Here is a 22,100-nt window from a genome sequence, read left to right as displayed (position 1 = left end):
ACCGTTCGAGTTCTGAAACGTTTGAGAACTGAGGCATGGTTTCCACATAGAAAGTAATGCAAAATGGATCAATCCGTTCCAGACCTTTAAAATTAACCCCTAAAACTGCAAATTTAGCATGAATTTTACTATCTAATGATACCATAGATCCATAAAATGTTCGTCAATGGAGACGTTCGAAAACCGAGGTACCACTGTATCTATATTATCAAGAATATACAAATCAATAGATAAATGAGCAGAAGTCCTGAACAGACATCATGAAAAAAATATATCTAAATGGCTGATACGTATGTAATGGTGTTCAACCTAATTAGCTATCAGGGAAATACAAATTAATATCACAATGACATACTACCATAGAGCCAGAAGAATGGCTAAAATTAAAAGAATGACAACATAAAGTGCCAACAAGAATGTAGAACTGTGGGAACTCTCATATATTACTATTTTGAGTGTAAATTTATATAATTATTTTGTAATCTATTTGGCAGTCTACAAAGCTGAATATATGGTACTCTGTGACCCAGCAATTCTACTCTAGGTATACATTCAGTAGATATGTGTACGAGGGTTCTTAGCAATACTAATTGTAATGGCCCCATACTGGAAACAACCCAAATTTCTGTAAATAATGGAATGAATAAATACATTGTGGTATAGTAATACAATGGTATACTGTACAAGAATGAATGAGCTGTTGTATTATGTACTAACAAATGAATCTCACAAAAATAATAATGAAGGAGCCAGTCACAAAAGGTTGCATACTGTATGATCCCATTTAAATATAGTTCAGAAATCGGCAAAATATTATCTATAGTGTTAGGAAGCTGGGGTAGTGTTACCTTTGATGAAGAGGGAGCTTCTGTGGAGCTGGTAATATTGTAACACTTGATTTGGGTGTTGGTTACACAGATACGTTTACTTTGTGAAAATTCATGTTATACATTATTATGATTTGTATATTTTTCTATATGTAATACTTCGGTAAAAATATTACTGAAGTGGGATGGAACTTAAATGGCTTTATTTCCCATAACTTATTTAACTGTGATTTTATGAATTGGTATTCAGGCCATTTCCAAGCTAAACTCTCTGAAAAGTAAATATTTTCTTCTTTTTCAATGGGAAGTTTTCTTTTTTTCACTCTGATTCTTTCTTTCCCCAAGAAGTTAATGTTTGTTAAGGCTTACTCTGTGTTTGAACAGCATTATCTCATTCAATCCTCATAACAAGAATCTGTTATAAGAAGAAGTAAAATGAACCTGAATTAGTTAGAAATAGAATGAAGAAAGTCATTCCAGGGGCCATGTCACTAAGGCCTTGAGGAGAAATAAGTGTTTGTAGTTTGGGTGGATCCTCAGTGATACTTATTTTCTACCTACCACAAAATTGAAATAAACTAGAAACTCATTTGAGGCTGACTCGTGTATGTCCCACATTTGGTCATCCTACTAACTTGACTTCTCATAAATAAAATTATGAATAAAACTGTATACTCTTGGTTACAGACCTCTTATTTCTCTTAGTGACTCTAAGTCAAGGGTCAACAAACTATAGCCTGCAGATCAAATCCAGCCTGCCACCTGTTTTTGTAAATAGTTTTATTGGAACAGAGCCATGCTCATTTGTTTAGGTATTGCTTTTATGCTATACTGTATGGCCCACAAAGCCTAAAATATTTACTCTCTGGCACTTTGCAGAGAAGTTTGCCTACCCCTGGTCTAAGACAATGTTGATTATAGCCATCTAGTTACATATCTACATTGTTTCACCTGTCTTACCTGTCTTCATTGATGCCAGGAAGTAACCTTGGATCATGGATCTGTGTAAATTGGCCTGAGGTCAGAGCAGTTATATCAAGAAGCCTACTATTTAGATTTTACTCTTTGTCTCGTAAGATCACCTATGAATAGGGTGACCACACATGTCAATTTGCTTGGAGAAGTCCTGGTGTACATCTGTTGTTCCAGGCTGTCATTATATTATGATAACATTACATACTATTATTATTGTAATAATTAATAGCTGCTCTCTGTTAATAGCCCCCAGTTTGGATGACAAATTGTCCGTAATTGTATGTAATTCTATCTGTGAAAGTTACCATTGAGAAGGCTAGTGGGGATAGAAATAGAATAGATATTGACAACTATGCAAGGTGGAATTTAAGAGATTAATTTTTTTTTTTTTTAAGATTTTATTGGGGAAGGGGAACAGGACTTTATTGGGGAACAGTGTGTACTTCCAGGACTTTTTTTTTCCAAGTCAAGTTGTTGTCCTTTCAATCTTAGTTGTGGAGGGTGCTGTTCAGCTTCAAGTTGTTTTCCTTTCAGTCTTAGTTGTGGAGGGCGCAGCTCAGTTCCAGGTCCAGTTGCCTGTTGCTAGTTGCAGGGAGTGCAGCCCCCCATCCCTTGCAGGAGTTGAACCGGAAACCTTGTGGTTGAGAGGAGGCGCTCCAACCAACTGAGCCATCTGGGAGCTCAGCTGCAGCTCAGCTCAAGGTGCCGTGTTCAATCTTAGTTGCAGGAGGTGGAGCCCACCATCCCTTGTGGGAGTCAAGGAGTTGAACTGGCAACCTTGTGGTTGAGAGCCCAGTGGCCCATGTGGGAATCGAAGCGGCAGCCTTCGGAATTAGGAGCACGGAGCTCCAACCGCCTGAGCCACTGGGCCCGGAGATTAATTTTTGATACTTTGTATCAGAGGTCCCCAGGACCATCTGAATGATTTGCTAGGATTCACAGGACTCAGAAGTTGCTATGCTCGTGGTGAGAGTTTATTACAGTGAAATAATACAGAGTAAAATCAAAGGCACATGAGGGCAAGTGTGGAGGAAACCATGTGCAAACTTCGAGGTGTCCCTTCTCATTGGAGTCACACGGATCCCCAAAATGATGTATGATGACATGTGCAAAGTGTTCCCAACCAGGGAAGCTCACCTTAGCCTGTGTGTCCAGGACTTTGATTGGGGGTCAGTCACATAGGCAGGAAGAACCTGTGTGACTGACCTTGGTTACTTAAGCTCCAGAACCTCAGAGATGATCACCATAAATCACATTGGTAGCAGAAGCTGTTTGCTCAGACTGGTACAGTGTAGCCCAAGGTCTAAGGCATATAAAACACTCTTATCAGACAGAGCTTTCCAAGGGCTCAGTTCCCAGGAGCTAGCCAAGGGCTGGTCTGACAACAGGCCGCTTTGGGCAATGTGTGGGGTTTGAGCAACCCAGGCCTGCTGAGTTACTACTTTTCCACACTAGGTCATGCAAGTTATTCGAACCAGAGTCTGAACCTAGGTAACTCTGATTCCAAAGTCTGTGTTCTTTCCATAATTAATTTTTAGTGATCTTTTATACTGATTTGCTGATTAGAAATTACTGGCTAATTAGATGTGGTGGAGACTTGGATTGTGCCTGTCTATCTTGATAACCGTGTTTCCCCAAAAATAAGACCTAGCCAGACAATCAGCTCTAATGCATCTTTTGGAGCAAAAATTAATATAAGACCCAGTATTATATTATGTTTTGTTACGTTATGTTTATATTAGGTTTATGTTTATGTTATGTTATTTGTTATGTTATGTTATATTATATAAGACCGGGTCTTACAGTAAAATAAGACTGGGTCTTATATTAATTTTTGCTCCAAATGATGCATGAGAGCTGATTGTCCGGCTAGGTCTTATTTTCGGGGAAACGTGTAAATACTTCTAATAAGCTTTATTTTTTTCTCACATGAGGATAGGGAGCTTGATTTGAGTATATTTCAATGCTTTTAAAGTAATGATGCTAAGAATCTCTAATTCTTCATTATTTTCAGCAAAGTTTAGTTTGTTTTGTATATTAATGCATTAAAAAGTAGTTTAAGTGAAGAGTAGTTTGTAATTACTCCTTTTGTACTTAACTACAATTTTGTAATTTAAAAAAAGAAATGTGATAATAGACTTAGAAAAGTTTTAGTTCACAATTAAGAATTGCCTGCCTTATAGATAATAGATTTAAGTAAACTTACATAGTCCTCAAAATTTTTTAACCTTTTTCTCTTTCCTTTTTCTTTAGGTATTTGTGGAAACATTAGACAAGTGTTTTGAAAATGTCTGTGAACTGGATTTAATTTTCCATGTAGACAAGGTACTATTTCTGTATTGTCAAATCTAAACTTTTGATCAGGAACAATCTTAATTTGTATTTGTCAAAGTAAAAATGGATTTAACGAATAATACTTTATTTATTTATTTATTTATTTATTTATTTATTTATTATGTATTATTCAGTTCATAAATTGTTTTTACTATGAGCCAGGCATTGTGCCTAGTAAAGAAGATTCAGGCCCTGTCCTAGAGGAATTCTCATCTAGAGAAAGAAACAGTGGCATTAACAAGTAACAGTATGTTTAGAGTGTTAATGGGCACACAACTGAACCACCTACCTCTGCTGAAAGTGTGTAAAATGGAAGAAATTAATTTAAACTGAATTTTTAAGGATTAGTAGATGTTTCACAGACAGAAAAGGAGAGGATGTTTCTATAGGCAGAGATATAAAATACAGGCTTCTTGTGGAGGGGAGGGATTGTTATCGGTCGAGAGACCTAATTTTGAAGTGCCTTTAGTGCCGTGGATTATGGACTTCATTCGGAAGCAGTTTAATCTTTTTTAAACAAGCTTTTATTGGCATTTTTATTTCTTTGTACATTTTGGGGGCAAGATTTTTTTCTGCTTTTCATAGGTCAGGTTGGTAGGTGGGAGATTAAAGACAGGGAAATCAATTAGGAGTCTGTTGCAGTAGTCCAGAAAGAAATGAACTAAGGCAGTAGGGATAAAAGAAAGTAGACTTGACAGGCCCCGATAGCCTATTGAAAGGTGGAGATGAGAGAAAGGAAGAATGATTCAGTCTTCTATCCAGTATTACTGGGTATTGGTGATACAGAATTTAGAAGGAAGAGATTTCACTTTTACTATGAACAGAATTTTTTCTGTATTAAGTTAAGTAATGTAACAGATTGTTTTGAATAATTAAGCCATTGAATAAAAGAGTCTGAAAATAAGCTGCCAAAAATTTTAGCAAAAAATTTTAAAAATCGGCTTTATGGAGGTATAATTTATATGCATTAAAATTGAGAGTTTTAAGCAGTATACAGTTAACTAAATTTTGGCAAATGTACAACGTGTGATTAAACAATACGGTGAATATTTAAATAAAAAAATTTATTACAGTAAAAGACACCCTCAGTCCCCCTCAAAATACTCTCTCTCTTTGAACACACTTATCCCATTGTTCTTGCCACTTTCTAAAGCAGTTCTCGAAGTCCTCTTTTGTGACTGTCTTTAGTTGCACTGTTGTGGCTGCTTAGATGTTCTGAGTTGATTCAAAACATTTACCTTTCATGGTCATTTTGACTTTGCGGAAAAGCCAGCAGTCTCACGGTGCCAGATCTGGTGATAAGGTGGATGAGGACACATGGTCATGTTTTTGTTTGACAGAAGTTGCCCTACCAGACACATATGTGTGACATGGAGCCTTTCTGTTGTGATAAAAAAAAAAGAAACGATGAATGCTGCTGCCGAGTGCCATCCAACTGAAAGGCCAGGGTCTTCAATATGGGAAGTGGCGCATCGAACCTTAGCAACAGTATGTGACAAGTTTCAATTTGTTTCGTGCAGTCAGTTGGGTGTGAGCTACGGTTGAGAGGCGGTGTGTTTTAAAGTGTGCCGTAAATCATCCTCCATCATGACAATGCTCCGTGTTACACACAGCTTCTGATATATGGCAATTTCTGTCAAATAAAAACATTACAGTGTGTCCTCATCCACCTTATTCATGGGATCTGACACGGTAGGACTTCTGGCTCTTCCCCAAAGTCAAAATGATTCAGGACATTGAGGCAGCCATGACAGCACAACTAAAGACATTCACGAAAGAGGACTTCCAGAACTACTTCAGAAAGTGGCAAGAACGATGGGATAAGTGTGTTCAAAGTGAGGGGGGGTATTTTGAGGGGGATTAATGTCAATGTGCCTTTTACTGTAATAAACTATTTATTTAAACATTCACTGTATTATTTGATCACACTTTGTACTACGTAACCACTACCAAAGCTAGAGCACAAGGAATGCATTTTATTTGTGAACATCAAAAGGATGCGTTTGTCATTGGTCAATCCTCTAGATCATATTTCTCATTTACTAAGTAATTTGATATCATGTATTAACTCATCTTGGACAGAGAACTTAAACTTCATATTTTAAAGAGTATTTTTAGTTTTCTACTTCTTTTCTCTAATATAGCTTATGCTTTTTCACACTTACAAGGACTTTTGTTAATTTTAGGCATTAGTGTTCACAACATTCAAAATTGTGTTTTGGTACACGATTAAAATGATTTAAAAAGGTATTTTTAAAATGACTGCTTAAAGATCATTAACTTATATAATACATCTAGCAATTTTTAAGAAAATTGATGATTCTGTTGTAAAATGTTGCTGTAAGAATAAAGTTTTCACATTTGTACTAAAGAATAGAAGTTTTCTTCAATAGGGAAATTAAGGTCTATTCATATATAACTTCCATACATGACATGCAGTGTTTTTAAAACTTCTATTTTGTATTAACATACATTCATTTTAGATAAAATTAGAAAATACAGAGAAGAGGAAAGTAAATAGAAGCCATCTCAATTTCAGAGATTGCCTATTGTTAAAAAGATAAACTGAGGCATATTAAAAATTTTAAGTTTATTTGAACAAAAATTGACTTTACTTGGGCAGTGCCAAACCAGAAGTCGTTAGGAGTACTCTACTGACAGGAGCCGGGGAAAGACTTTTATAGCAAAGAGGCAGAAGCAAAGCAAGGATTATCTGATTGGCTCCAGCTTAAGCAGTTATATTATTTGGGAAAGTGAAGTGGCTGTTTCTGATTGGTTGTCCTTAGGTTTTGATTTCTTAATGTAAGCACTTACAGGCTTAGGTTTTGGTTTGCTTACATAGGCTGCTGAGGTATTAGAACCACCTCAGTCTGATGGCCTCCTTGTTTAACACTAGCACTAACACTTCAGGGTATGTATATTTCTAGATTTTTGTGTACAGATAAGTACAGAAATATGTCTTTAAAAGAACAAAAATGTAATCATACAATATGTAGTGTGTATAGCCTGTTCATTTCACACAATAATGTGTCACTATTTTAGAACCTGCCAAAATTAGCTATGTCTCTTCTTTGTGGCTAACCTGTTGCTTTAATTTTTTTTTCAGTGCAGTGAGACAAAAAGCTTCAGGTTACTAAGAGTCAGAGACCAGTGAAGTAGACACTCCCTCTTTCTACATTCTCTGTCTAAAACAATGCTAGCCTTATTTTCAGCCCTTCTACCCTGTTTCCCCCAAAATAAGACCTAGCCGGACAGTCAGCTTTAATGTGTCTTTTGGAGCAAAAATTAATATAAGACCCGGTCTTATTGTAAAATAAGACCGGGTCTTATAGTAATATAAGACCGGATCTTATTTTACTATAATATAAGGCCGGGTCTTATATAATATAAGACCAGGTCTTATATAAATTTTTGCTCCAAGAGACGCATTAGAGCTGATTGTCCGGCTAGGTCTTATTTCAGGGAAGCATGGTATGAAAGTAGGACTATTTTCAACTTTCAAGCAGCCCTGGACCTTCCAACAGGCAGGAATCTTCTGTGGCTCGGCTCATATTTTCTTAGGGGCAGGTACAGAAAGTTTTGCACACAACCCTCAGCCTGCCTTTGGACCATAACTAGGTAGATGAAAGGAGGAGGCTGTAAAGAATATCCCTTTTGTTATCAATCAGGACGGCCTAGTTTATGCTGCAGTAACAAATATCAAAATATTTCTCGTTCAAGCATTATGTTGATTACATTTCACATACTGTTACTGTGAGATCCATGGTGACAAAGCTGCCACTATGTGGACCATCGCCAGTTTCTATGTCAGAGAGAAAAGAGTTTTCATGGGTAAATTTATCTGCTTTCCTGGGTATCACAGTTGATAGTTTTACCAAATGTTTTGCCACTACAAACATGGACCACTAACTTTGTAGCTTCTAGTACACATTTCCATGTGGCCTACTGCCCAACCCCTAAGCCAGTATCTTTTCCTTTTTGTGATTGTTACCAATTTCTCATTACAAATCTGTAAGTCACATTTTTGTATCAGTCACATAAGCTAATATTGTAGTCACCTTGAAGGAGTGGGATAGCCCCGAATTGATTTGGATGTAAAGACTGAAGATGCCACACATACACCAGGAGGATCTGATCTGAGAAGTTTATTATTCCTATAATAAGGGTTTCTGGCGAGAGCAAGGAAAGCAGCTTGGCTTGGGGTTGTATGTGGTTAGGGGTTGGGGCTGGGATGAGGGTTTCCACACGTGAGCCAGGTCTTACATGGTTTGAAAAGGAACCTTGCAAAGGAAGGAGCACTTGGACTTTCTTATCAACTTGCCCAGATCTGGGAAAGGAGGAAAGGAGAGTGGTGGGGCTTGAAAACTGTCAACAGTCAAACTCCAAAAATAGAGCCAGACACAGCGAACATCTGCTGTGGTGATAACTCATAAAATATGAGTAACTTGGTTTATTTCTTAACACTACATGTCCACTGTGGGTTTGCTGGGAAGGTCTGCTTATTTGCTCAACTTGGTTACCTGCCCATTTCCTGAACATTGTGGCTTTAATTGGGCGGCCCCAGGTTGTTGCCAGTACTGCAACACAGCACCAAATCCCAGGGCAAAGATGAGAGAGCTGAAGAGTCTACGAAGAGCTTGCTTTCGAGGATGTATGACTTTGACAGCTGTGAATGGCTCTGACCACCCCTCCCTGCATTCCCTCCCTGCCTTCCCCAATGATCAAGATGAGGGAGATTGATCTCATTGGAGGCCTAAATGTCTTTCCTACCCTTCAGGCTAGAAGAATGGAAAATTAAGAGCAGAGTGATTTCCTGCAGACCAGTCCCTCTTCAGGAGTTTGACCACCTATCCTTAAACCGCAGTCCACAGAATGAGAGGCTCCTTTTCTTTTCACTAACTAAAAATGTCTAGCCATTAAGAATATTTCAGCAACGAGACCTAAATACCAGTAAGTCAATGGAGAAAAAGAATGCCACTTCAAGAGGAGACAGGAACACTAGGAACAATCAGAACATATGCTCCATGAAAAAGAACTACTAGAGGAGATACCCGGTTTCCCCGAAAATAAGACCTAGCCAGGCAGTGAGCTCTAATGCGCCTTTTGGAGCAAAAATTAATATAAGACCCGGTCTTATAGTAAATATAGTATATATTATAGGTCTTATATAAGCCCGGGTCTTACATTAATTTTTGCTCCAAAAGACGCATTATAGCTGATTGTCTGGCTAGGTCTTATTTTTGGGGAAACATGGTGGGTAAACACTTAAAATTTAAAAATGATAAAAAGTACTTGAGGTATAATTTGGAAAAGTCTTTCTGGGGCTTAAAAACAATCTCCCTCATCTTGCTCATTGGGGAAGGCAGGGAGGGAATGCAGGGAGGGGTGGTCAGAGCCATTCACAGCTGTCAAAGTCATACATCCTATTGAGTTTAAAAGAAGAGGATGGTGATAGGTTGAGGCTTGAATTATAGGTAAAAATAAGTGCAGGAAATAACCTTAAAGCCTAGGACTGAAAGATTAAGAGAGAGAAAACATGAAGGAAAAGATAAGAGACTTTGAAGGGTACATTTAACATGTATTATAAAAGTATTTTGATTATCTTATTCAACTGGGGGAAAGGAGAAAGAATAGGGTATGATAAGAACATTTAAGTAGGAAAAGAAGGCAACTCAGTGATAGAAAGACTTGATATTTGTTTTACAAATACTAACAGTGTTTGATTAAAAGAGCAAGGAGAAAGATAATAATCATTAATGGAAATTATAAACAGTAGAATCTCTGGTTTAAAAGAGGGGGAATAATATAAAGTTTGATTAACCAACACTGGGAGGGGGAAAGGGGGGTGGGGGGTGGGGGGTGGGAGATGAAGGTAAGGGGGATCAAATATATGGTGATGGAAGGAGAAATGACTCTGGGTGATGAACACACAATGGGATTTATAGATGATGTAATACAGAATTGTACACCTGAAATCTATGTAATTTTACTAACAATTGTCACCCCAATAAATTTAATAAAATAAAATTTTAAAAAAAATAATAAAATAAAATAGATAACGTTATTCAGTACACTAAATGTGAACTGAATGAAATAATCCATTCAAAGAAAGAGATGATGGGTTTAAAAGGCATAGTTTACATATGAAAGGCACGATAAATTCTAGAGCATTTTCCTTTATTTACTAGTTTTCACAACAGTTTGATTCACTAATACCCACCAAAAATGATAGTTGAATTTTTTCAGTATCTTTGTGACACTTGAATTTTAAAATAATCGATTTATTTATTTATTTATTTTTTAAAGATTTTATTGGGGAAGGGGAACAGGACTTTATTGGAAAACAGTGTGTACTTCTAGGCCTTCCTTCCTAGTCAAGTTGCTGTCCCCTCAATCCCAGTCGTGGAGGGTGCTGTTCAGCTTCAAGTTGTTGTCCTTTCAGTCTCAGTTGTGGAGGGCGCAGCTCAGCTCCTGGTCCAGCTGCCATTTCTAGTTGCAGGGGGGCGCAGCCCACTAGCCCCTGGGGAGTCAAACCGGCAACCTTGTGGTTGAGAGGACGCGCTCCAACCAACTGAGCTATCCGGGAACTCAGAGGCAGCTCAGCTCAAGGTGCCGTGTTCAAAAATAATAATAATCGATTTATTTTAACTACAGATATTATTCTTTTTGATGCTCAAATTGTACCATCTTTGGCCAATGGGAATCTTTTCAGGTTGTCTTTTGTGTCCTTTTGACATGATCTTTTCCCCCATGCACTTTGATATCTGTTTTGTATTCTGGTACAAGATGTTTCAGACTCATTTTGTTCATTTCCTGCTCAAGACATGTTATCAGCCATTCCTTTTCAGAGCTGATTCCTTTTAGTGGGAAATGGTATATAGAAACCACAGTCTGGAGGTGCTTATAATTATGAGGCTGATCATTGTTTCCAGGCCTTTTCTGTGGACAACATCTTGAACGAGTATATTTTCTGCCCAGCCCTCGAGTCAGCTATTTCTCCAAGCAACCCTGGTTCCTTTTAGTGGGCAGTGATGTTTAGAAATGACACTCTTAGCACCAGTATGTATACTCATTGCTAAAGGGGTGATATTACTCCTGGTTCTCTGTGAGCCACGCTAGGAAATAGGTGTATGTACACACCCATACACACACACCCCTATTTCTATATCATTATATATATTAAAAATCATTGAGTTTTTCTTAATACCTTAGAGTCTAGTGCAACATTATAGAAATTATTCTAGCCTTCTCCTTTTTCATATTTGCAATTTGCTTCTCTGACCATGAGAGATTATTTTTATTCTCGTTCCTATTATTCCCATTGTTCCTGATGCATTTACTTGTTTGCTCAAACCCTTCCTTTGTATAACCAAACTCCTGGCTGGGTAATTCAAAAGCTAATTCCCAGACATGCCAGGTGCCACCCTCTCCTGTCAGCACTAGTCAAAAGTGTGGCACCCCTACCCCATCTACTCAGCAAGTTCTTAAGTCAATATGGATAAAAATTGCACTGAGTATTTAAAAAAACAAACAAACAAAAAAACAACAACCCATGTGATTTGAAAAAGCACTTAATGGAATTTCTAGAAGAGGAAAAAAATGTGAAAATTAAAATTTTCAGTGGATGGGTTTAAAAGTAGATTAGACATATCTGAGTAAATGAAAAGATAGAACACATTGCCCATAATGCAACATAAAAATACAAGAAAGATTGAAAATACAATAGTTTACAGATCAGGGAGGATAGAGTGAGAAAGGTTTAATAAACATTTATTCTTAGTTTCAGAAGAAGAAGAGAGAAAGAATGAGGCATGTTCAATATCTGTTGGCTGAGAATTTTCCAGAATTAATGTAAGATACAAATCTACAGATAAAAGAATCACAAGTGGAATAAATAAAAAGAAATCTACATCTAGACTAATGATACTAAAATTGAATAGGAGCTCTTAAAATCATCCAGAAATAAAAGACACATTACCAGGAACAGTGGTTAAATTGGAAACTGATTTCTCAACAGCACCCACGGAAGTTAGAAGACAATGTGTTGAAAGAAAATAACTGCCAAACTGTAATTCTAAATCAGCAAAAATATCTTTCAAGAATATGGGTGAAATAAAGGCATTGTCAGAAAAACGAATGTTGAGAGAATTTGCCATCAGCAAGCCTTCACTAAAGGAAACTCTAAAGAGGGTACTTAAACAGAAGGAAGTCAGAGATGTAAGAAGGAATGAGGTAAAGAAGGAAGAAGAGCAAAGGTAGTAAATTTGTGGGTGAGGATAAGAGAACATTAACTATTAAAGTATATGTAGGATTAAAAGGAAAAAAATTTTTATTAAAGAGGCCCTTTACCTCTTCCACCATGTGAAGACCCAGCAGAAGGTACCATCTAGGCACCAGAAAGTGGACCTTCACCAAACACTGAATCTTCTGGCACCTTGATCTTTGACTTCCCAGCTTCCAAATTGTGAGAAATAAATTTTTTATTGTTTATAAGGAAAAAACACAGTTATTCCTGTATAGTCAGCCCCAGAATACAGAATACTAGAATGTAGAACAGCTTTCTAACTTTTCAGTTAGACTTGAATGTTTTGAATTTTCAGATTTTGAGACATTGATATTCTGTGTAAATATTAAATGCATTGTGTACCAAAACAATTTCTCTTATCTGTTACTTGGAATTACTGTACCCCTGTTGCTGTCCATTAGTCAGCAATTAACAAATCTTTTAATTATTAATATATTAATTATATATTTTCCCTTCCTATTTTTATCTTGAAAATTTTACCAAAATTTTGATAGGCTAACAAAATATACTCCCAGTTCCTTTCAAAATTATTTTCAAAATTGTCATACTTCAAAATTTTCTTTCATAATATAATACTAAAAAACCCAGGACTTTGTGGGTAGACTGTACTTTTTAGCAGCAGAGACAGTTCAACTGAATCAATCTTAAGATAATATTAACCAAATTACTGTAGAACTGACTATTTTCTTAGCAGGCACCTTTTAAAATTAATAACATTATCAAGTGAAAATTTTGAGTTGTAGAACACTTTAGAAACAGGAAGGTTCTTCTTACCTGTTCTTCCTCTCCTAGCCACTCATCCCCACCCCACACTGCTTCCCTGAAGTAAGTTCTCTCAATTGTTTGGCTAGGTAGGCTTCCAGACATTTTTTTTCTACATATTTTCGAAGGTAGGCATGGATCTGTTGGTTCAGTAGGTGATTAGGTTTGTTTTTATTTCACATAATGTTCTGTGTCTTGCTTTATTGACTTCATCTATCTTTAGATTCCTCCACACCAATATATACATATCAGTTTTATTCTTAAGTGAAGTATTGAGTAGAATAGATATGCCATATTTTACTTGACTACTCCTATAGTCAGGTATTAATATAGTCAAATTTTAAAATGTTTGGTGCAAAGGACCTCATTTCTAGCATAAACTGTAGCAAAGTAGCTTTTATGCCCTGAAAACACACGCCAGTCCGTAGAAGGGAATCTACCTAATCTGACCTCCTTTCCTTTATCCTTTTTCAGATGCTTGGTTCAGCCTGGTAAGAGGGCTTATAACTGTTAAAAAGTGAAATATGTTTGACTTAATCTTCATTCTACTCTGCAGTGATGTTACAGGCTTTACTCAACTCAGGATGCTGCCATCTGTGAGCACCATCTGTGAGCACTATATATATAAATATTAAATATAGTTTGCTGATGGGGCAATGAAAACTGTTACATACAATAAATAAATGCCTTGTTCTTTAACTTTTGAATTTTAAGATAACTGAGATAAACTATTTGAAAAGAGACCCACATGTACATTATAATATTTTATAAACAATAAAATAGAGACCATTTAATATGAAATATGTTAGAGTAATTTTAAGCAAAAGTCTCCATGTTCTGCATTGACACATATATGATAGAATTCTTACTATTTTTAAACGTATGTAAAAAGTGGCATGCTTGTGTTTCCTTATCACTGACAAATATTCAGCAACTTTGTGCTACCTGTTAACTAACTTAAACATGTGCATGGCCACTGCCCTTATTATTGTTCCTCTGAATTATAGCACGGTCGGTTTCTTATTTTTAGTAGGCAAAGTAACATAAACATGTGTTAAAAGTTTCAAAACAAGAAAAAAACTATAAAATGAAAGATAAGTCTCCATTTTTCCTCAGTCTGCCAGTTCTATTTCTTTAGGTAACTACTATCTATTAAAAAACATTTGCAGCAAATTAGAGCAATAATAAGATACTACTACATAACTATTAGAATGGCCCAAATCGGGAGCACTGACACCACCACATGCTGGTGAGGATGTGAAGCAACAGGAACTCTAACTCATTTTGTGGGAATGCAAAATGGTACAACTACTTTGGAAGACAGTTTGGTGGTTTATTATAAAACTAAACATACTCTTATCACATATCACACAGTCCTGCAGTCACACTCCTTGTCATTTACCCAAAGGAATTAAAAACTCATGTCCACACAAAAACCTGCACACGGATGTTTATAGCATCTTTTTTCATAATTGCCGAAACTTGAAAGCAACCAAGATGTCCTTCAGTAGGCGACTGGGTAAACAAACTGTGTTACATCCAGACAATGGAAAATTATTCAGCACTAAAAAAAATGAAGTATCAAGCCATGAAAAGACATTGAGGAACCTTAAAATGCATATTACCGAGTGAATGAAGCAAATCTGATAAGGCTACGTACTATATGATTCCAACTATTCTGGAAAAGGCAAAACTGTGGAGTCAGTAAAAAGTTTAGTGGTTGCCAGGGATTGGGAAGTCAGGGGAGATAGATGAATAGGTAGAGCACAGAATTTTTAGGGCAGTGAAAATACCCCATATAATACCATACTGATGGATACATGTCCATACATATTTGTCCAAACTCATGGAATGTACAGCACCAAGAAGGAACCTTGAGGTAAACTGAACTTTGAGAGATTATAATGTGTCAATGTAGATTTATCAGTTGTAACAAAATACCACTCTGGTGGGGGATTTTGGTAATGGGGGAAGATGTGTGTGTTGGGCAAGGGGCTGTATGTATGGGAAGTCTCTGTACCTTTCTGTCAATTTTACTGTGAACCTAAAACTGCTCTAAAAAAATAGTATTTTTGAAGTATTTGAATGTTTTTCAGAAAGTTTCTGGGTATATCCAAGTACTGCATGTGTAAAAGTTTTTCTTGTAAGTTTCAGTGGGACCATGTTACAGATATAATTCTATCCCACTCATTTTTTCATTTAATAACCTATCTATATTTCTGAGCGATCTGTAGATTTTTCTCATTTTTAGCTGTGTAATAATAGTGTGACTAATAAAATAGTCACCATTTTACAGTTTTGTATTTTTGTGTCTGTTTTTAACGAACAAATTATCGTTGATTATCCTTGTACGTGTATCTGGCACCGGTATCTTTTATCATTTTCTTAATTCACATCTTTATTCTTTCCTGCCTCTAACTTTTAACACGTTTTTCATTTTCTTGCAGAATTATAAAATATAATGTATATAATGTGATTTCATTTATGTAAATTAGATATACATATAGACACATCTAATAAGTTTGTGCATAACAAGTTTTCTGGAAGGATATATAAGATACATATAAGATATATAAGATACATATAAGATATATAAGATACAGCTGTGATTATCTTTGATAGAGGAAACTAATAACAGATACAAAGGTGGTAGACACTATTATTCTTACGTAAGTTTCTGTATGGCTTAAACTTTTAATCATTTGCCTATATTGTGATTTAAAAAAATGAAATTTAGAAGTTATGGTCTATGCCCAGAAGCAGCTTTGGGGTTGGATAAATGTTGCGTCCTGTGCAACGAGGGTTTTGGGGAGCAAGGAGGGAGCAAGGAGGGCGTCACAGGGTTAAGAAAGACAGTAGCCAAGAATAATATGCAAGCGGGGCCAAGGGAATGCAGCCTCAAGGACTGAGCCCCGAATGGGGCCTACGCATAGCTTGTATTAGTCAGGTGGGGAAGTAAAGGAGATAAAGCTTGTCAATCTCAAGATCAGTGAATCCCATACATTATAACAGGAAACTGATTCAAGCCAGTCACCCTTGCCTGCAGGCAGTTGAACCATAAACCTCAGAATGTACGTACTTCCCCAATGGACAAAACCTATATGCATATGAATAGATGGAGAGCACATCATTGTATCACTTCCCCTGCAGGTTTTGGGAAGGAATGCAGCCACAGAGGCAGAGGCTCTCCTTAGCCGGGGGGAAAGTGGGGGGCTGTGCCCATCTCTATCAACCCCGTGGGTTCTCCTGTTGGTCCCCACTTGGCTATGTCTGGCTTGAGTTGTCTCCCCCCCCCCCCCATGGGGAATCTTACTCGTCATTGGCTGACAGCCATCTTTCTGGGGCCAAACAGGGAGACATAAGGTGCAAGTACAAAGGCGAAGCAAAGTCCCTGAAAGGATCCGTCTCAGAGACTCTCCTTTCTTTAGGGGAGGTACGAGGAGACAGACGGTTAGGCTGCTGCGTGGCAACAGATAAATAAAGCATGCATGTTTTAAAAAAAATAGAAAAATACATTGTATTTGCTACTTTTTAAAAATACTTAAATACCTATAAAAATTCAAATAAGAAGGTAAAAACTCACTGAACTCTTATTTTAGGTGAATCAAAGAGTTTAGTAGATTAGTTATAGTACGGACATATTGTCACCCTTTTATTTCCATAAAAACCTGTTTTAAGTAAAATTTATAAAACAAAATAATGGAATATGTTAATCATATGAGTTGGCTACACTAAAAGCAGAGCTTTCATCATCCTCTTTCTTTTATTTTTTCCCCTTCCACTTCTCCCCCCCACTCCGGTTGTTTCTCAGTTTCGTTGTATAGGACACAGCTCCCTGGCCCATGCTGGTATTATGAGCCTTGCGGGGCCTGCCCCCCCCCCCCCGAGGCAGTTGGTTGCCAGTTGTTGGTCTGGTTGGCAGCTCAGGGCAGCTCTCGCCGGCTGCCTGCCACTCACACTAGCTACCATTATCATCCTTGTTCTCATATTAATTCTGCCAAAAATTCTTCCCAATTCTTGAAACATAAATTTTCCCGTCACTGGACATACTATGTTCAGCCTCTAAATTTCCCCTCCTTATGTGACATACTTTACTTTGGATACCACAATCTTGATAATATTGGAGTAGCCTTCCAATTAGTAATTCTCATTCCCATACTGTTTATCTCCTTGAATTTCTGCATAATGTCTAGTGTCTCACCAAGAATGGTTTTTAGGCATTTATTTATAATAAATGAGATTATGTTTCTTTCTTTTTTATTTTTAATTGGGGAATATTGGGGAACAGTGTGTTTCCCCGGGCCCATCAGCTCCAAGTCTTTGTCCTTCAATCTAGTAGTGGAGGGCACAGCTCAGCTCCAAGTCCAGTCGCTGGTTTGTTTTTTTTTCAATCTTAGTTGCAGGGGTCACACCCCACCATCCCATGTGGGAATTGAACCAGCAACTTTGTTAAGAGCTCATGCTGGAATCAAATGAGCCATCTGGCTGCCCCTCTGGCAGCTCAGCGGCAGCTGGTTGTTTTCAATCTAGTTGTAGAGGGCACAGCCCACTGGCCCATGTGGGAATTGAACCAGCAACCCTGTTGTTCAGAGCTCACTCTCTAACCAACTGAGCCATCTGGCCGCCCTGAGATTATGTTTCTTTAAGGATTTAGCTCACAGGCCCTTCATTTGTGTTTTCTGTCTCTTCTAGATTTCCAAATTTGCTTTCATAGCAGTTATTTTTACTCTGAGGACAAATGTGCATACTAGTTCTTATCTTACTTAAATTGATATACATTGCTAGAATTTCTTGGGTATGACCCACATTTGCAGGCTTATATTTTGATACCTCTAAACTTAGTAGATATTTCCTTAATACTGAAATTTATGGTTTCCACTACTTTAGTGCTTGTGTTCTGAGGTGTTTCTAGAAAGACAGTAAGTAATACAATGTATAAAAGGATGAACCCACAAGAGAGCCTGAGCAAAGTGGGATGGTGGAGTTGCTACACTTTTATCAATATTACAAATTGTGCTTTTCTCATGAGAATTTGTTTTAAAAAGAAGACATGAAGTTCCACTGCTGAAAAAGAAGTTTTAATGAATGCAGTACCTATTAGCTATTATAAAGTCATTTTATTACCTAATCACCTTCTTGACCTTTAATTGAATTTTCATAGATTGTGACTAAAAATTAATTAGCTGTGTCCGTTTCATTTGTTGTTAACAGAAGAAAGCAAGGAATTGGATTTAGATTTAGGTTTGAATTGTTAGTTTGCCACATATTAGTAAGCTGGTTTATTCTGAGCTTTAACAAAAGTTAATATGAGAATTAAATCAGATACTATAAACACAGCATCAAAATACAGCTTTAATAATGATATCTAGTAACAGAAAAGATAGAAGTAGAAGTGATGGTATTTAGCACTAGTTTTTAAAAACAATTGTGGCTTCTGGTTTTGTGTTGTTTGCTAGGAAAAGTAATTTCTATAATTCTTTATTCAATATTTGTAGGTGAGATGTCCATCTTGCCATCATGAAAAATTAGTAAATAATGATAGGATATTTTTAAAACCATGAGTACATTTGCACGAAATCTTATAAAGAAATGAAAATCAAATAATGTAATTATATACTTAACCAAAAAGAATTTTTGTTTAAAAAGTACTACTTACACGTACTGTGCTAAGCATGTTACATGAATTATTCTTATGATAATCCTATGCCTATACTATTTCTATCTCTATTTTACAGATATGGTGACAGACTCAGAGAGGTCATGTAACTGCTGAAGGGCATATCATTAATAAATGGTAGAATCAGTATTTACATCTATTGAATTTCAAAGTCTCCGTTCTTAATGCCACCACATTATTTTTAAAAAATTATAGCAGAGTATACTATTCTGTGAAATTTAATTCAGATTTGAATTGGTGATTTTTGACCCAATAAACACCTTATGAAAAAAACACTTGAGTTATATTTTTTTTCCCCAATGACACTATTTTTAGTCAGAAGATGTATTTGATGATTAAAAAATATCAGTATTTCATACAGAGAGGGCTTTGGGGTAAAAGCATCATTAAAGTACCTAAAATAAAAAACAGTATTTCACTTGTTTTCAATTTAGAGCTTATAGTGATGCCATATAGCTTCATTAAGTACCTTGAGCATAAAACAACTTCATAGTTATTAGCTAAAAATCTAGTATAAAAGGCCCTTGTAGATCTTTTTTTTTTTTTTTTTTTTAACATTAAACTTGATAATAATGGTAGCTGATGTTTATTGATCATTTACTTTGTTTTGGGCACTTCCATGAATGACTTCATTTAACCTTTCAGCAATCAATCTATGAAGAAGGTACTAGTATCTCTGTTTTACAGCCCATTAAACTAAGACTTAAAGAGGTTATGTAACTGCCGAAGGCTTAACAGTAGTGACAAAAGTGAATTATGAACCGTTACTCCAAATTATTGTATTTTACAGCTCATACGTATAAAATAAATACAGTGGTATTTGGAACAAAAACTACTGAAATTATGAAATGTTTTTGTAGTGAGTTTTCTTTATAGGTGTGTATTATTTTTTCCTTTAGGTTCACAATATTCTTGCAGAAATGGTGATGGGGGGAATGGTATTGGAGACCAACATGAATGAGATTGTTACACAAATTGATGCACAAAATAAACTGGAGAAATCTGAGGTAAGAATGGAAAGTGCTCTAGTTAATAAGGGTAGTAAGCATGATCATAAATTGTGCTTGATTTGTAGCTTTCACTGTTTGTCCTTCAGTATCACCCTTTAGGTACTGCAGGTATGCTTATTCAGTTTTTAAAAATGGAATATACAAATTTTAGTATGCTAAATGTTCAGTGACTACTATCCACCAGATAGTTTTGTGCATTCTTCTCTTAGCCACAGTCATAACTGCCTTGGGTAAATTAACACAATTCCAAGTTCTTATTGCTTAAAAAAGAAAGTATTTATTTGAAAAATGAAATCAATACTGTGGTGCCACAAAAATGTATGCAAGTGGACACTTTGGTCAAGCAGTAGTTCGCCATAGTCAGAAGTGTCTGGACGCTGCTGGTAACCACTTTGAGCACCTCTTGTAATTGCAGAAGTCAAACGTGACTTGTGTTCATCCTTTGTTATCCGTATATATTGAGTATTACAATTTTAATACAGTTTTCCTTTCTTAAAATGTGTGTACATTTTTTTGGCACCTTCTGTATTTGCTTTGTAAAACATTAGTCAGTAATTATCAAGGAAATCTTAAAATTGATACTTTAAAGGTACATAAATTTACAAAAGGAAAGGAAAGACAATGGCTTAACAAGCCTGAGTACATATTGAAAAAAGAAATTCAGTGCCTTATTCTTTTAATTCTAGATCCTTCTCAAAGGTCACTGACAAGTTTGTTAAGTCACATTTATATTCAATGATACATGTATTCATGGCTTTTATTGCAGTCTATAAGAGAAAGATTTGGTTAGTTATACAACATGGTTAACTGTGCTGTTAGATTGGGTGAATGAGGACCATCCAGCACTATTAGCATTGTATAAAACCCTATTTTAGAATTTTAGTGACTTTTCTCTCATGTATTAGGCTGAATATCAGTAACAGGTGCTGTAGCTGACCTACTCAAGTTCACATTATTTTGGTTGTTTACTGTAGCAGACGTTTTGAAAGATGAATAGTCTCAATATCTCATTCAACACTGTACTTGTTTGAGGATACTCTTATCTTTGTTATTTATAGTCATCATTCAGATTAGTAAAATATATTTTATTTATAATTATTAGTACAAGTTCAGGTGTTTGGTTGATATAAAGTAAATATTACTATAAAAGCAGCAAGGTATTAAAATATGCTAGCAAAAATTTACAACAGGTGAGTTCTGAAGAATTATTATCTTGTTTGCACTGTCGAGGGTCAGTTTAACACAATGCTGTGCTCACTGAAATTGAATAAAACACATGGGATGATGGATAAATCTGAAATCGGAGGGTTAGAAGCAGGTGAAGCTATGTATAAAAACATTTCCCAATCTTTTATTTAAAAGTAAAATAGTCCTGCATTTCTCCTCATCTGAATTTACCATCCCTATTGGTTTCCCAAATGAGAGACTTGTAATAGTGAAAGCTTAAAATTATGACTTTTAAGTAATTGGGTATCTTTTGTGTGTGTTCTATAGCCAATTTTTAAAATACTGGTTTTTGAAAAGGGAAAACATAAACTAGATTAATAGAGAAAATTTTGTTTTAGGACAAGGACTCAGAATATTATTTAGTGTGGTTGGTTTTCAATCTTACATACTAAAAGATTTACTATAAACTCTAAGCTATAGTTTTTAAAGTCTTAAAATGATAATTTGAAAATTATGTAATCTGTTAAACTTTGTATTACAAAACTGTATGGATATAGATTTTAAATGCCAGGAGATAGACAGTGACACAAGCCATTAATAATCAGTCTAAAGTGAATGGATACATGGTAATTTGTAAATTCTTTGTAATCTTCTTTAAAAATGTATTGATTTCTAGTCTGGAATTTTCACATTTCCAGGTAGTTAATTGCTTTCCACTAGTGGTGTCCTGTTTTTTTTCTTTTTCTCCTTAGTTTGCTATATATGATATTGACAAAACTTTTAAAGGACCTATAATAATTGGACAATGAATATTTGCATTTTAATTGTCCAGTAAAACTTTGTTAATGAACATTTTTTCATCTCTTAAGAGCATTTTAAATACAGAATTTACATTTTTATGGAATGTATAGTTACAAGAATACTATAACAGAAATCCTTTTACAGAAGCAGTGCTTTTTAAAATGGTTTTGAATATTAGTGAATACTTACATTTTTCATCCACTGATCATCTTTTAACATATAGTCAGTTGTTATCCGCTACC

At 35.9% G+C, this 22,100-nt stretch overlaps 1 protein-coding gene across 6 annotated transcripts in view; it reads left to right on the top strand.

Annotated features, from left to right (window-relative positions):
* AP3S1 (adaptor related protein complex 3 subunit sigma 1) overlaps positions 1-22,100 on the top strand; it is a 64,643-nt gene that overhangs the window by 35,097 nt on the left and 7,446 nt on the right. For 4 of the 6 annotated variants that reach the window (XR_002137042.2, XM_019727834.2, XM_074328587.1 and 1 more), the window contains exons 4-5: positions 4,056-4,127; positions 19,780-19,887. Coding sequence is in view for 5 of the 6 variants with exons in the window: in XM_019727834.2 (XP_019583393.1) it covers positions 4,056-4,127; positions 19,780-19,887 (180 nt within the window). In the remaining variant the exon portion in view is untranslated. The remainder of the gene's footprint in view (positions 1-4,055; positions 4,128-19,779; positions 19,888-22,100) is intronic. The other 2 variants (XM_074328585.1, XM_074328586.1) reach the window with 1 other exon arrangement.

Source organism: Rhinolophus sinicus, linkage group LG03, assembly GCF_036562045.2.
Source record: "Rhinolophus sinicus isolate RSC01 linkage group LG03, ASM3656204v1, whole genome shotgun sequence".
Lineage (NCBI taxonomy): Eukaryota > Metazoa > Chordata > Mammalia > Chiroptera > Rhinolophidae > Rhinolophus > Rhinolophus sinicus.
This window is presented reverse-complemented; position numbering and strand designations above follow the sequence as displayed.